The following is a 16529-nucleotide window of genomic DNA, read 5'->3' on the forward strand; positions in this document are numbered from 1 at the left end:
GCTCGCCGGAGCCGCCTCTCCCTCTCGTCCCCGGCGGGGCTAGGGCAGCCGGCTGGGGGGCGAGTGGGAATTATTTTTTTTTTTTAATTTTTCGGAGGGTGGGGGCGCGGGGCTTCTGTGGCTTTTCCGGGGGGTTCGGGCCCCCGGCCCCGCGCCCCTGCCCTCCTCCGGCGGCTGGCTGCCGGCGGGCCGGGCCGCGGCGGCGGCGAGCACCATGATGATGTCTCTGAGCAGCAAGCAGCCTTTCGGCCTCCCCCACGGCGGCGGCAGCGGCGGCGGCCTCCACGAAACCAAGTACTCGGCCCTGCACACCGCCTCGCCCTGTCCCTCCGCCGGTGCCGCCGGTGCCGCCGCCAGCTCCCCCAGCAGCACCGGCAGCGGCGGCTCCGCCGGACGCGGCTCCAGCTCCGGCCCCGGCGGCAGCGGCGGCTCCGGCTCCAGCTCGGGCTCCGGCCCCGGCGGCAGCGGCGGCGGCGCGGAGGCGATGCGGCGGGCCTGCCTGCCCGCCCCTCCGGTAGGTGCCCGCCGCCCGCCGCCCCGCTTTAAGGGGAGCCCCTCGGCGGCCCCCCGGATCCGCCTGATGATTTTTTCATGGCCGTGCAGCAAATCACTCGGCGCCACCGGGCGCTCGCCCAACTTATGCATGCGGCGGCTCTTGCCGCTCGTATTAATTTTTATGGCCTGGGATACTGCGTGCGGCTGGTGCGTGTGTCCGTCCGTCCGTCCGCCCGCCCGCCCGCCGCGGCTCCTCTGTGCGAGCGGCTGCGCGCCGCGCCCGCTCCCTCGCCCCGCTCGCTCCCTCTTCTCCTCTCCTCTCCTCCCCCCCCACCACCCCACCCCCCCTCCTTTCTCCAGGATTTCTCTTTTAACATGCTGGGAAGGTTTTAGTGGCACGGCGGAGTGCGCGGGGAGGCGAATTCCCTGCTGAGCGTTATGTGTGCCTTCTATTTGCAATTGCAGAGCAATATATTCGGCGGTCTGGACGAGAGCCTGCTGGCCCGCGCCGAAGCCCTGGCAGCGGTGGACATCGTCTCCCCGAGCAAGAGCCACCACCACCACCCGCCGCACCACAGCCCCTTCAAGCCGGACGCCACGTACCACACCATGAACACCATCCCCTGCACCTCGGCCGCCTCCTCCTCCTCCGTGCCCATCTCCCACCCGTCCGCCCTGTCGGGCACCCACCACCACCATCACCACCACCACCACCACCACCACCAGCCCCACCAGGCGCTGGAGGGGGAACTCTTGGAGCACCTGACGCCGGGGCTGGCGCTTGGGGCCATGGCGGCCCCCGACGGCGCCGTGGTCTCCACGCCGGGCCACGCTCCGCACATGGCCGGCATGAACCCCATGCACCCGGCGGCGCTGGGCATGGCCCACGCCCACGGGCTGCCGGCCCACATGGGCTGCATGAGCGACGTGGACGCCGACCCCCGCGACTTGGAGGCCTTTGCCGAGCGTTTCAAGCAGCGCCGCATCAAGCTGGGGGTGACCCAGGCCGACGTGGGCTCGGCGCTGGCCAACTTGAAGATCCCGGGGGTGGGCTCCCTCAGCCAGAGCACCATCTGCCGCTTCGAGTCCCTCACCCTCTCCCACAACAACATGATCGCCCTCAAACCCATCCTGCAGGCGTGGCTGGAGGAGGCCGAGAAGTCCCACCGCGAGAAACTGGCCAAGCCCGAGCTCTTCAGCGGCGCGGAGAAGAAGCGCAAGCGGACCTCCATCGCCGCCCCCGAGAAGCGCTCGCTGGAGGCCTATTTCGCCCTGCAGCCCCGGCCCTCCTCCGAGAAGATCGCCGCCATCGCCGAGAAGCTGGACCTCAAGAAGAACGTGGTCCGCGTCTGGTTCTGCAACCAGCGTCAGAAGCAGAAGCGCATGAAGTACTCGGCGGGCATCTGAGCCGGCCGCGGAGCAGCACCGACAGCATCAGCGCCACCGCCGCCGACAGAAAATCCGGTAAACAACGAGAACAACAAAAAGGAAAGGAGGAAAACAACCCCAGACAACCCCAGCCCACCCCGCCGCCCGCCCCGCGCCCAACTTTCGGAGGGAACTTCCCCGCGGAGCCGCGCCCGGACCCGCCCCGGCAAGTACCGCTGGTTTTTATTGCTAACAGACCTCGCCCGGGTGGCAGCGGGGTGGCCACCATGTCATGGCTTTCTCGGGACCCAAACTTGAATCTAGAGTTGAGGCTTCGCACAGCGAGAGACGTCTCAAAAGTATTTTGATTTAAATAATAATAATAATAATAATAATAATGATTTAAAAAAACAGATGGCAGGTTTTTCTGCATTTACACTGCGTATTATAAATATATAAATATATATATATTTTTACTGTGGTTATTATCCTTTTCCTTCTCTGAAGTTATAACGCTTAGGGAAAGAGCTGATCCTGCTGTGTTCACTGGTCTTCAAAAGCTATTATTAGATTACTGCCAAACAACCCCTTGTAAATTATTAATTTATCTCTCTAGCAACTTCATTTTGTGCTCATTCTAATTAATTACACCTCTTTAATCTAAGTCTTGATGAAAGTAAAAAAAATTGTTAGTGAGAATCAAATATTTTGTGTTGGTAGGATTTATGAACGTGAGCTTTTCTTCTTCTGAATGTCCCTTTTGGCCATTTGTAAATTGTCACCTGAACCTAAAGTATTTCTCTGGCGAGTATTCTTATTCGTACGGCGTCGGCACCCTATAGTAGATGTCCTACATTATTTGTGTAGCCTGATTCACTGTCCGAGGTATTTGTTTACCGCGTTACATATTTAATGGGGATTCCCATATTGTCCCCACCACACGCTGCTCCCGAAGTGAGAAAGGACGTGGCCGCGTAGGTGACAGCGCTGGGGGGGTGGGGAGGGAGGGGGGTTGGGATTGTCGCTTCGGGTTTCTTGCCAGCACAATATCCGTCTTTCTCCATTTCAAAGGTGTATCGCGACGGTATTCAGACCGGCTCCGTGATTTATTTAATTATCTGATTGCTTATTTATTTATTTATTTATTTGTTTGTTCGGTTATTTATTACCTTTAATTGCAATACTTTTCCACGGAGGAAAGTCCCTTTTTGGAAGTCTGTTTGTAGAAAAGCCAAATTAAAATTTGTAGGGAAGGGGAGCGAGCAAGCGAGGCTGCACTGCTTGTAAATTCACAACCGATTTGGTACACTTCTTTTTGGAACAACAACAATAAACTAAGGGTACTCGGTCGGGTACCTGTATGTATTGTAAATATTTCATTGGCGTTGACGCACATAATGATATATTCTTACAGATTTCGCTGTATCGCTATTCTATCCGAGACTGTTTGAAGTCTTAAGTTCTGTACATGATGCGATTTCGTTGGTTTTTGTTTTTGTTTTGTTTTTTCTTTTTTAATTTTGTTGTTTTTGTTTTGTTAATAGGAGGTTTATTTATTCTAGTAATGTACTAAGTTATTTAAATGTTGTTAAAATCGTCTTTCATTAAAAAAAAAGAAAACAGGATTTTTACGTTTTATTGGCAAAGCGCGTTTGCTGCTTCTTGTTTTTCCGCACCAGCCTCTGCCCGAGCTCCGCGCCGCCTCCGGGCAGGGGGAGCGGAGGACAGCGGCGGCAGCACCAGGGACAGCTCCGCGCCCGCGGTTCGGTGTGTGCGCGGGGAGGGGGGACACGGGGCTGGGGGGTGTCCCCGCTCCCCGACTGCTGCGTCCCGTCCCCCGACAAGGGGGACCCGAGGGTGCCTCGCAGGCTAAGGCGCGAAAATAACCCCCACATTTGAAAAGGGAAAAGTAATTTCCCCGCGCGGCGCTCACAAAAGCCGGGGAGCAAAAAAAAAACCCGACGGCGGCGGGTGAGGTGAGGAGGGAGATCATACACGAACCGCGATTAAATATTCATATTCCGCCCAGCCACCAGCTCCAGCTGCAGCTTCAAAGCCGCCCGGGCACGCCGAGGGTGCCGGCGGCTCCGCGGGCGCGGAGGCAGGGCCCGGTGTCCCCGCCGGTGTCCGCACCCACGCCCTCCCGGCCCTGCCAGCCCTTGTCGCTGTCGTTACCGTGGTGGCCCCGCAGCGTCACGGCTCAGCCCCGCGGGCGCGCAGGGCGGGTTGCCGCTCCTCCATCCGCGGCCGAGGCTCGCAACTTTTTGGGAGGGGGTGGCGCTGTCCCACGCAGCCCGCCGGGACCCCCCCACGCGGGAAGTGCCCCTCTGCCCCCTGCCCCGTGGGCTGGGCTGCCGCGCAACCTCCGCGGGCGCGGGGCTCGTTCTGAAAGGTCAGGGAGGGCAGGAGGAAGCAGGGAAGCGGCCGTCAGGGGAGCAGGGATAGGCAGCCCGGCTGGGGCAGGGCCCCGGCGGCCCCCGAAAGCAGCAGAGCCCCCCCAGACCGCGAGCAGGTGAAGGCGGCGAGCAGCGAACAGCCCCTGAACCGCCGCTGCGCCCTCTTAAATGAGCCATTCACTTAAAGGCTATTACGGGCGAATTAATAAATTACACAGCGAATTATTAAATCCAGATAATTACAAGGAATAAGTAAGTAATCATTAGTTATCTCAGCTAATTACTGTGGGTCAGAGCAAGCGAGAATGTGAAATCCTCCTCGGGAATTGAAATTAACTTTGCACTGTGAGTCTCTCTGCTTGACATCCCCAGTCTGTAGGCACATGGCAGCTCCCCTGTGAGCTCGGCTTTCTATTTAACTTGGAGAGAATGGAAATAAAATTAAGTGGCGATGTGATAATAGGAAGCTGCTTAGAAAGCAAACGCGGTGGGTTTTATTTTTTACCTTTTACTGCCTGGAGATAGATCGCTCTCTAGTTTACCAAATTAAAAACCTGAAGCAATTAACCGACTTCTCCCAGTACCTGTCGGTCCTGCACTTGCAGATGATTAACAAACGAAAAGGCACGGAAAAGCCGGGGGGCTGAGGGCTGTATGGGGGTGCAGAGGTGCCCGCGATCCGGGAGAACCGGGCCAGGTGCCAGGGGAGCCCCTCCGCTGCCCGGGCCGAGCAGGGCTGAGGCACCAGCGTGCTTTGTTTTGGGAGACAATAAGCTGACGAGCTCTAATGAGGGTCTTCGTCTCTTCCGTTGATCTTTCGCCAGATCCTCCAGGAGCCCCCCCTTCTCCCCCAACACCCATCTACAGCATCACTTCCCGGCTTTCCTTCACGTGCATATTTTGTAAACAGCAGGTCCATAGGCGGAGATGCTCACGCTGCTCTCGACGGGCTTTGCCCGCATTAAAACAACAACAACAACAAAAACAACTGCTGTGCGTACACGGCGAGGAAAAATATCTCGGCTTCTTTGCCTTTATCAATTGCAATTAGGTGGACAGTCTTCCCCCTCTTTCCTTGCTCCAGTCTGGGATGATAATTAAAATTTAATGAAGCCTGGGAGTAGCAGAGCTCTGTCTGGGGACTGTGGAATAGAATATTTTAACTGTACATTTACACCAAGTGTCTGGCTTCAAAGACGTGACTGCTTTTAATCTCGAATTAGAAAACCATAGACCTGAAATTAAATATTAGCCACCCTCGGCTCCCCTTCCTTCCCGCCACACGGTCACGCCTGTGTTTGCCTGCGTTGCCCCACGACACGCACACATCCACGTCTCGGGTCTCCAATTACCCTCGCGTTAATAATAAATGGCTTCGCCGGGGTGCGGGTTTTCCCCTTTCTTTTCTTTTCTTTTTTTTTTTTTTTTTTTTTAATAGGGTTAATGCAATATTAATTGCTCGTAGCTGCTATAAGAATGCGCCGCGTTTTTCCAAGAACAAATCGATGGATCGGGGCGGCGAGCGCGGAGCAGGAGGGGCAGCCCCGGGGCCGCCCGGGTGAGTACAGCCTCCAGCGGGGCCCTCCGCGCCCGCGCAACTCCCGCGCCCCTTCCCGCCCCGGCCCGCGGGTCGCTGCTCCGCTGAGGATGGAGGCGGGTCGTCGTTTTCCCTCCCCAAATGCTCTCTCGGAGGAAACCCCAGCAGTGCCCACTCCCAGGACAGCCCGGTTTGCGATCCCGGCGAGGTGACCGGGGTGGGGAGGATGGGGGGACAACGTTCCCCTCCCTCCTTTATGGTTGTTGTTGTTTTGGCAGGTGAGATCCCTGAGCCCTCCCGGAGGAGGGAGCCCGGCAGCACAGAAGGTGAACCTGCCCCGCGGCTGCGGCTCAGCGCGCCCTGCAAAGGTAAAGGAGGGGCTTGGAGGGAAGAAGAGGACACCCCGCAAATCAGCGAGGCGGCGGGTGGGGGATAGAAAAAGAACAGCCCACCAGCCAAAAAAATCCCCCAGGAAAACCCGCGAGTTCCCCCAAACAGCCAGGACCCCCTTCCCAGGGCGGGGGAGTTGCTGACCTGCTGACACGGCTCCTCCGTGCGGGAGCATCCCGGAGGCCGGGCAGGGCCGGGGGTGGGCGGGCAGGAACCGCGGCCGCTGCGCGGGGTAGGTCACGCCTTCCCTGGCCCGGGGCCGGGCCCTCAGCTGGCACTTGTTGACAAAAACAAGAAAAAAAAATTAAGAGCAAGAAACAGAAAGAAACCAACCAAAACCCTGTCCCCAAACTGGCCACGACCCTCCAACGAAAACAACGGAGAGAAAACAGAGGCGTTCGCAGCGCGCTGGGCGGCAGCTGGGACACCCCGGGAGCGTGTGTGTGTGCGGGATCCGGCTCCGCAGATGCGTCCCCGCCCCTGCCCAGCTCTCCGCGGGGCGCAGCGCTGCCCGACCGGTGGTGTGGACCCCCGCGGGCGCCGGGCACTGTCTCCCGCAGCGGCACAGCCGCCCTCTGAGCCCGCCACCAGCCCCAGTGGGACGAGCCTTCGGCCTCCTCCTCCTCCTTTCCCCGCCACGGGGAACCCGTGCGGCCCTGGGGCAGGCGGAGCTGTGCCGCTGTGCGCAGGTGGCGGTGCGGGCGCGGCGCCCCGCGCAGCCCCGCGGAGTTTGCGCGGCGGTGGGGCCGGGGCTGCGCGCCCCGTCGGGCTGCGGCATCGCTCGGCGGCGCGGCGGGGCTGGGCTGGGCTCGCCTCCCCGTTTATACAGAACAGGATCATTTACATAAAGTCCTTAAGGCAAATAACTGTTGGGGCTCTAATTTATATCTGATCGAAAATTAGCCGTCATTATGCGCTCCATTAGCAGCGTCTTTAATGTGCTTCTAAGCACCATTTGTCAAGCGGCTTGTTAATATCCTTCAAGTCTTTAAAGTTGAGAGCTCATTAAAGAGTGCGCTCTGTTATTGATGTAATTTAGATGAGTTTGGAGGAGCGAGTGCGCCGCGGACAACCTGGATGAGCGGGAGAGGCTGGGGCTGTCCCGGGGCCCGGGGGAGCGGCACCCCCGGCGGGCGCTGTGGCCCCTCACGGCCGCCCCTGACGGCGGCGCCGGGCCCGGCCCGGAGCCCGCTCCGTGGCGGGGCCGGGGGAGCCTCTTCGGGCCGAGGCGGAGTAAACCCTGTTAATGATGTGCAGACGTGACTCCGCCGTCTCTCCCCCACTCCATGGGAAGAGCATAAAGGCCAATAAATTACCTCTGCTGCTTATCTGAAAATCCATCTATACTGTCGCCTTATTTTTTTTTTTTTTTTTCCCCTCCCCTCCGCCGGAGGAGATCGCGTTTGCGCCGCCCCTCGAGGGCGAGATGTGGGGCAGCGCCCTCTGGCCCTCCCGGGGGGGCCCGGAGCCAGGCTCGGCCCCTCCCCGCCCCAAATCCTGCCGAAACCAGGTACTTGTGGGGGCAACCCCGGCTGGGTTCTGTGTTCCCCCCTCCCCCGGGCAGTGCGGGTGCTGGAGAGGAGGGTCGTCCCCTGCGCCGCCATCCCCGGGCTTCCCCCGGGCGAAAGCAATAAAGCGGGTAATTAGAGTGCTAAAGACGGATGTAAATAACGGGGAGGAGGCGGCGGTGACAGGCGTGCGACGGGGCCGCTGCCCCCGGGCATGAGGAAAGGAGCCCCGCAGTGCCCGCCCCGAGGCTCTGTGAGGGGCCATCGCTGCCCCAGCGGCCGGGGGGCACCGGCGGTTCAGGAGGGACCCGTGGGAGAGTCCCCTTGTCCCCTTGGCCCCCGAACCCCAGGGCGTGTAGGGCAGAGGAGCTGCTGTTGTGGGGGGCTGCTGCAGGTATCAGCAGCCTTTCAAACCCCGCCGCAGGGGCTCCGAGTGGCCTTTCACACAGACTTCTGCCAAAGGGGTGTCTCCTTCACCCCACGGTCCCAGGGACACACGGACACCCTATTTTTCCTAGAAGTGTGATGTGTAAACAGCCACATGTGCGATCCAGCCCTGCTCAGCCCTCAGCAGGGTGGGGTGCATCCAGCCCTGGCCCTCACATGTCAGGTGGCTGCTCCTGACCAGCTGGGCATATCTTCTGTACTTTGCATGCTCTAGCACACAAAGGTGAGATGACCTGTCCTAGAGGAGCTACCACTTATATATTGGTCCCCAATGCTCTCTGGGCAGAGGAAGAAAAAAATACCCTCAAGGCAGCGAGCAAAACCACCACCATGGGTGGGCAAAAGCATGAGGCACAAAAAGCCACCAGGCGGCCCGAGGGTGACTGTGATGAGCTGTCCCTGCAGATGTGCCCTTAGTGACTGTCACCAGGAACACACAGGAGCTGCAGCACAGTGGCACAAGGCCCTGGCTGGCCTCAGCTCGCTGTGTCCGTTTGCATGTGACATCTGGGGACAGAGTCCTCTCAGGGTGTGTGTGGACACACGTGGGTGGCCTGCTGGATTTGAGGAAGGCTCACTGTGTGATGGGAAGCCCTTTCTTATCCATCTTTTCACTTACTCATAGCTTTTGCCTGTGGCACCACAGTATTTTGGAGGTAAGACCATGGAAGCAGGCGGGATAAACTTTGAGAATGCACATTTTTTAGGGAGGACAATTACAGGGAGATAGCTTTGTCTGTATTGAACAAAGCCATTCCAAACCAGGACGTCATAGGCTTGCTCATGCCAGAGGAGGAGGGAAACCCATGGAAGAGACTAATGTTATGACTATGCCAACATTTTATAGCAGCAGTGGCTGCAGCTTTTACAAAAGCAAAAGGCAGTTCAGTTTCTTGCCATATTTTGAGGGCAGAAGTTGTGGATGTGCAGCAGCAGATGACCCATGTCCTGTTCTCACCTTGGACACGCTTGTGGGGGGGCTTCTGGCAGTGGCACATGTGGCAATGCCTGCTGGGCAGCACCAGGGAGGTCCCTGGGCCAAAGAAAGGTGTGATGAGCAGGGCTTGTGCAAAACTCGGCATAATAAAAGCCTCCACCCACAGGTACGCACAAACATACAGACAAAGCAGATGTTAGGTAAGAAAAACCCAAAATATGTCACCTTTTGAAATAGTTTTTACATCTTGAGTTGCAAAATTTCTTTCCTGATTGTTCTTCCTTTTAGAAATACAGGTTCTTTAAGAATAGAGTCATAAAATGCAGCATCTTTAAAAATGACTGTGAATGGACACATCTGGTGCATGATAATAACCCTCCCAAATTTCTACCACAAAAAGTGTCTCACCATGGTGAAGCCAAGGGCATGGGATCCTTGGAGACCACCCAGTTCAGCCCCACTGGAGCCTGGGATAGCACCACAGGTCAGCATCTCCTGGCTGTGCCTGCAGCAGGGAACAAAGCAGGGCAGGGCACCAGGCTGGCACAGACAGCTCTGCCTCGGCTGTGCTGGCTGGAGCTGATGAACACCTGCCCAAGCAATGCCTGCCATGGGCTGGGCCAGGGTCTGCTCCAAGCAGGCTGCTCTGTGGCGCCCATGCTGCTTTGGAGAGGCAGGGGAACAGAGGAAGGGCATCAGCCATCACACAGTGCTGCTTGGCCCCAGGCTGGTTCTGCAGACTGACAGGGATGCAGCCCTCAGAGACCACCCACCACTTACCTAAAGCTTTATCTCTTCTGCAAAGCCTCTTTCTTCCCTGTTGGGGAGGTCAGACTGTGTTTGGCCCAGATATGAAGACCCACCAAGCTGAGCTGCTTTGTCTCCCTGCCCCAGGCAGCAGCACTTCCAACTCGTGGAATAGTCTGGATTAGAGCCAGACAGCTGCTGGGCTCATGCCCCCACGCAGGTTTGCCAGGCAATGGCACCAGGACTCGGTGAGGTTCTGACCCCTCCAAGGACCCTACTGCCCATCCTTTGGATGATCCCAGAGCAGCCCTGCATCCCAGTGGCCCCACACATGTGCTGATGAACAGGGATGGGTCAGGCATGGGATGGGGCCGCAGGACTGCTCTCCCAGGCAGCCCATGGGGATGGAGCATGAGGCAGCCCTGGGAAGGTGGGGAGAGGGTTTTCCTTCTTTTAGACAGCTGTTAAAATGTTTTCATTTAATCAGCCACAGCACACACGGCTCAGTTAAACAGCTGGCACCCGGGCTGATGTATGGGGATGTGTAATTTTGATTCCTACCTTTCTGTTTCAAAGCTGTGTCATTTTCAGCACTTTGATCCAGAGACTAAACTTATTGTGGCATATTTATGTATATGACATTTTCGTTCACTCATTTATTTATTTATTTCTGCGAAACACAGCACTGACAAGGTGCTGAGGCAGAGGAGCTCTCTGAAGGAAAACACACGGTCCAAACTCCAGCATGTACTCCAAGAGTCCTGTTTTATACATGTCACAGACTCCAATGGCAGGAGCAGTGGCAAAGTGTGGAAGAGCTCATGCAGGAAAAGGAAAAAAAACAGGCTGGGGGTGAGTGACAGTGTATTTAATGGTGCTTTCCAATGGATTGTGTTTTAGTTTCATAAGGACACATTTTTCTAGAGTTTTACAATTCTTTCAGGGTCATTATGGAAACTCAGTGCTTTTACCCCTCCCTGATAGCAGCACATTTATCCCCACAACACTCCCAGGAAGCAGGGATGTGCTGCTATCCAACCTTACAGCAGAGGAATACAGAGAAGTTCAGGATGGATGAGGAAATGGATAGAAGTTCCCCAAGTCCTAAGAGGGCTCTTAGACCTGGGACCAACCCTGCCCCATCTGACAATACCTCCAAAAAGCTGAACCAGTACCTTCCTTCAATATCTCACTCCCAGGATACTGGCAGTATGAGATACTCCATGAAATACCATTTTGTCTCAGAAGCACAGCAGTTTTTTTAAAGCCCAGCCTCAGGTGTACTGTGGAGGGGAGGTGAAAGCTGACTTCCCTTAATTTGGGCGTTTATGCTGGTGTCAGATAAGGCACAAACTCTGGCTGACATCAGAGGATGAAGCATAAATAAATTCTCTTTCCTGGGGATTTCAGTACATGTGGTTTTCTGCCTTTTCCCTTGTGTGGGACACACATGGGTTGTGTCATGTCTGTTGTCCACTCCACTGCACAAAACCTGTGGGGCTATATCCACAGCTAAACCCCTTCCCCATCTGTTCCTTTGGCCTGAAGTGGGCTTAAAACACTTTTAAAACTGGTTTGAAGCTGGGGAGGTACAAACAGAGGCACAAACAGACAGAGACAGCCTTGTGGAGGGTGGTTCCCCCAGGAAGGGAAGGGGGAACCAGGCAGCCAGGTCCCATCCACGACTGAGCAACCTGAGGAAGAGATGCTGCTCCTGGAGATATTTCAGCACTTGGGGCACCTCCTTCACCCTTTCCTGCCTCCCAGACAGCTTCTGGTCCAACAGTCCTCATCCTCCCAGTGCAGCAGCAGCCTGAATGCAGCTCTGGTGGCTGAGGCTGGCACTTACTATGTGGGTGCTCCTGTCCATGGACACAAACAGTCCTGTTACCCACATGGAAGCAGGACAACTCATTTCTGCAGAAACATTTTAAACGTCCTCAGCAACAGTTTCAGAAGGTCTTGGACTTCACACTAAGAGAGCCCTGACATGTTAAAAATGTAACTGGGAAAACCCAAAAAAAAAAAAAAAGTAACTCCTTCCAAAGCAACAGAGGAACTGCTGGGACTGTTCGTTTCTCATCTTTGGAAAAGACTCTGACTCATACACCTCCAAACTGAACCCCTGGGCAGTGCTGACACCAACTCTCCCTTCACCCCTCCAGATCACTTCCCTTCTTTGACCCTGTGGGTGTTTGTGAGCCAAGTCTTCTTGCCCAGAGGAGATCACCAGGGCTGCTTCCTCAGGCTTTGTGTCAGATCTCAGTGAGGTCTAAACCATGTGCATGTTTTAGGCATGACAATCTTTGAACTATCCCTGATTGAATAGAGAAAAATCAGAAGCTTTTCTCATGTAATAGTACCTTACATCTGAAGGAAGAAAACCACCTGCAATTACAGGAGAAATATAACACTGAATGTGGCTCATTTTCAGTCCAGGCTTTCTAGGAAGAAGATGTTACTCCACCTTTCCTCTCAGTTCAAAATTGTCTGGCTTGCCTTGATCTGGGAAAGCAGTGTGCTCAGATTACGGGCAAATACGATAAATCAACATCTCAGAACATGTGTAGTTCTTTATTTTGAGGTACCTGTAGGCATTTTTGGCTGGCATTTCATCATACCTCAGTCTTCTTTCTACTGAGGCAGAATCACTCTGATACTGTAAAACAACATTGCTTGCTACCTTACACCCTAGGCAGTGAGCTGTAACTAAGATGCACCTGTACAACCTGGTATTTTTTCTGCCAAACACCTCTGCAAAGCCAGCTGCATGACAGTGTCACATATATAAGTCATTGAATTGCCCTGCTGACACCCCCTGGTTAGAAGTACCCCGCTTTTCTGAAGCTGAAAATCCTCCTGGAGTACAAAACTGCCAGAAGAATACAAACTGCAATTACAAATTTTAACTTAATACACAGTTTTTATGTGTTCATTTCAATATAACATTTCAGTGGCAAATTTTTCCATTGTGTGTCATTCAGTCATGTTGGGACAATTTGTTAAACAATGTAGAGGCATTTCATCATGGAACAACATCTGAGGTGATTTACAGTTATCTTTAAACAGCACACCTGTAAATTGCTATAAATAATTCTAATCCTTATAAAGGAGACATTAGGGTGCTCCCAGACAGAGGGAATTAATAGGGAAGCAGTTGTGGATGATCCTGTACAATACACAGGCCTGCCCAGTCCACAGACAGGTCTGAAAGGGAAGTTGTGGGAGGTCCAATCAAGTTGTGGAATGACAGAGTTTGGAAGGCATTTAGCAACAGGTTGGTGTCCAGAGATCAGTGACAATCTAGGCTTAAGTACCTTTGTTTCTCTTGAGGCTGTAATGGAATTTTTACAGTAAGATGTTTGCAACAAAGCTTAATTTGAAAGAGCTTCTCATTTTTACTCCTCATCTGTATCATGTCTTCATTCAGCAGCAAGGATAAAATGAAGGAAGGCTGTGAAGCATTGGAATTGTGGAGACAGAGGGAAGACTTTGAATGAAGGTGAAGAAAGAAAACAATGGGTCTAAGGAAAAGTGGGAGAGAAAGAGTAAATGGGGAAAGGAGACAGTAGGGTCAAAAAGATCAGATTTACTGTAATTTGTGTGTCAACCCAGGCCTTTTTAGGTGGGGGGTGAGATTCTGACTTAGTTCTGCTATGAATATCCACCTACCTGAAAAAAGATTTATTTCTTTTTAATGATGCAATCCTGTATGTGGAAAATGGTGAAAAAAGAGGATCAAGCTCCTAACCAAGGACTGGCCATGGCAAACCAGACAAAACATGTACAGTACTTACCCCAGATGAGTGATCACCATGTAGGGAGGCAAAAAACCAGCTATGATGGCAGAACCACGTCAAACTATGAAACAAACCTTTTCAGCTCATGGTGCGGTTACGAACACTTGCCCTTCAGTGGTGTTGAAGATGATTTCCAGGTAGAAATTCAAAAGGCCCCAGTACAGTGATCAGAAAAGGTATGGTGACCCATAATTTGGGGCTATCACATGCAGGCTTTTACTTCAGCTTGCAATACCTGTGAAGACATTGAAACCTTTGCTTCAGAAGTCAAGAGCTGACTTATCCTTCTGTTACAGCAGAATTGTCACAGGAAGGAGCTTTAGCAGACACCTGGAATGGTCTTCAAAGGCTCAGAAATCAGAGGAAAAAGTAGAAGAGCCTCCTCTTGTCTTCCTTGAACACAGCTCTGACCTACATCTGAGATTAGACTGAACCAAACTCACTCCATTTTAGAGGTGCAATAGCCTCTTCCTGGCTCATGTAGTCAACACTACAACAGGACCATGAGTCTGGGTTTGGTTCCACAGACTCTTTCAGCTGATTAAGACCACTATATATTTCCAGCACCTTTTTCCTTTGAAAAAAGAGTTAACTTCAGTCTCACAGTCCTGAAGATATTTCACTCTTGTCTGATATTAAGAAATGTACAACAGGGACTGCAGAGATGAATCACAGCATCTGATGGGGAGATTAAACCCAGCAGCTTTCAAGGGAAAGCACATTGCCTCACTGATGGAAATGCCCCAGCTCCCTACAGTGGGACGTGGGATTCAGGAAAAACAGAGAGGGTGACTAAGGCAAGCATACTTCTTGCAAATATATTAGTTTAGTTTTTTTAATCTTTTACTTTCCTCGCCTTTATGGCTTGGTTTTTTTATTTACTTTGTATAGACTAGGAAGTTTTGTGGCATAGATAGTTTCATAAAGTTATTTTCTAGGCAGGTTCCACAATCCTGAATTTTCTAGTCAGGAAGAAGGAGATAAAAACCCTAGAATATGACTTATATGAGTGACCCCACCTAGGGATACTGATTAAACGTCACCTGCTCCAAGGTGGCCTGGTATGTGTGTGTGGAAATGCAGTTTCAAGCAGGTGTTCATGTTTCTGCCAAAAGCAGTGCAGAGCCTAAATGTGTCGGTGATGTTGCCCTCCAAGAACAGAGGTTTGTAGAGGCAAAGTAAAAGCAAAGGCCTAATTAATCAAAATATTCTAATATCACAGGGCTCCTCTGAGAATCAAGTCTCAGCAGATGTGAAAGCTCATTGCAATTCAGAATGTAAAAGTTAAAGGGGTTGCTGTGAGAGAAGCAACCAGGAGGGGGAAAGCAGGTAATCCTGAACTTCCTTTATCCTAAATAAATTTTGGTTTAATATGTACTGCAAGCAGCTATCAGTGCCAAGGAATATTTTTTCCTGGTACTTGTGTGGAAAGAGAGTGTCTAATTTCCTCAGCCAAGTGACACTGAGGAGCTGGGAGGCAGACAGCCCTTATGAAAGCAAACAGCAAAGAACAGCAGTGACCACTGGGCTTCAGGGAGGGCTCTTTGAAGATGTTTTTAAAGGCATTGCTATGGTTAAGTCCAGATTTAAGTCACTACAATTGTAAACTGTGAACTTGTGGCGAGATGGGACAATGTTTTCTGAGAGTCCAGGAAGACCAGGAGCGGTGTTGCCAGGGATAGAACAGCTCAGTGCAGGAGGCAGCAGCTTTTCAAAGCTGATTTACCTCTGTGTATGGATAAGTATGTCCCAAATGAGGGGCTGGATGTGCCAGTTACAAAAGCTGCCTCCCAGAGACAAGGGCTACTCTCATCTGTCCATCTGGTCCGTAGGAGATCTCAATCCTAGCTGGGTTTAGAGCTGAGTCGGAGTCAGGAGCTACTGCCATTCCCAGACACTCCTCTTAGGATGCTCAAGTTCCCAGCCTCTGGCTCATCCAAGGCTACAGAAAATCTACTGTGCACAGGTTTTCTGTCCCATGTCTCTCATGCTGCAGGAGACCAAGCTGCAGACTATTTGAGACCAAGTTGCTGGGACTACTTGAGCCTTGTCCCCCCCAGCTCCTGGGGACTCCAGGCCTGAGGAGTCAAAAGAGGGCTCACACATGGAGCTCTCTAACCCATTAACATGTTTATCTTCAAAGACAGCACACACATTCCATCTACTTGTAAGCATTTGTGTGGCAAATTATGAAGGCATTACGAAGTTATGATGTCAAACAAGACACAGGTTTGTAAAAAAAAAAAAAAAAAAAAAAAAAAAAGAAAAGAAAAAAGTCCTCATTATCTTCTTTGTAAGAGCTGTCTTCAGAAATACCTGACTGAATCACAGGACAAAGTCCTTGATGCACACTGCTTCTGAGGGCTGAATTCTTACCTCATAAGTAATAGCTGAACCTCACAGAAATACTCAAGATTTTAACATATTTATTCATTTTTTACATGTATAATATTGCTTCTTTTAGTTGCAATCTACTTTTTCCTAACAGGAAACTAACATGTGGCTTTAGTAATACCTATCATCAATCTTATTTATTCCATCTATTTCCAGGTAATTATATATAGGGTATTTCTTAGTCTATATTCGGATGGCCTATTTAGAGATGAATGGATTCCTTCCAGAATGGCAATGACCTTTCTGTGACTCAAACATTAATTTTCTAAACGGCATCACAGGTGAAATACCTTATACATCATCATAATTAACAAGATACACCCTATTAATGATCGGAAAACATGGTTTTCAAAATTATAAACACAATTCTTTCTGAGGTAAAACCTTCCTCTCTGCTACAAAGTGAAACCTACTAAAGCCCTACTCAAAAAGCAACCTTAATTGCCAGACTAGCATATCCTAGGTACCCACAAAATGTAGATTTTAGAGACATAACACTTCAGAGCTATT

The 16529-nt window shown here is 52.3% G+C and overlaps 1 protein-coding gene across 1 annotated transcript; it reads left to right on the forward strand.

Annotated features, from left to right (window-relative positions):
- Window positions 1–214: 214 nt before the first annotated feature.
- Window positions 215–2010, forward strand: POU4F2 (POU class 4 homeobox 2). Its single transcript, XM_030271880.4, has 2 exons — window positions 215–514; window positions 961–2010. Exons 1-2 carry the CDS (start codon window positions 215–217, stop codon window positions 1900–1902), a joined length of 1242 nt encoding a protein of 413 aa, XP_030127740.1. The 3' UTR covers window positions 1903–2010.
- Window positions 2011–16529: the final 14519 nt, after the last annotated feature.

The sequence above is a fragment of the Taeniopygia guttata genome, chromosome 4 (assembly GCF_048771995.1).
Source record: "Taeniopygia guttata chromosome 4, bTaeGut7.mat, whole genome shotgun sequence".
In the NCBI taxonomy this organism is placed as follows: domain Eukaryota; kingdom Metazoa; phylum Chordata; class Aves; order Passeriformes; family Estrildidae; genus Taeniopygia; species Taeniopygia guttata.

Bases quoted from the DNA above. Each gene is read 5' to 3' on its own strand.
- POU4F2 (XM_030271880.4), top strand. From the start codon at position 215: ATGATGATGTCTCTGAGCAGCAAGCAGCCTTTCGGCCTCCCCCACGGC. The intron at 515-960 runs GTAGGTGCCCGC...TTGCAATTGCAG, and splicing joins CCTGCCTGCCCGCCCCTCCG to AGCAATATATTCGGCGGTCT.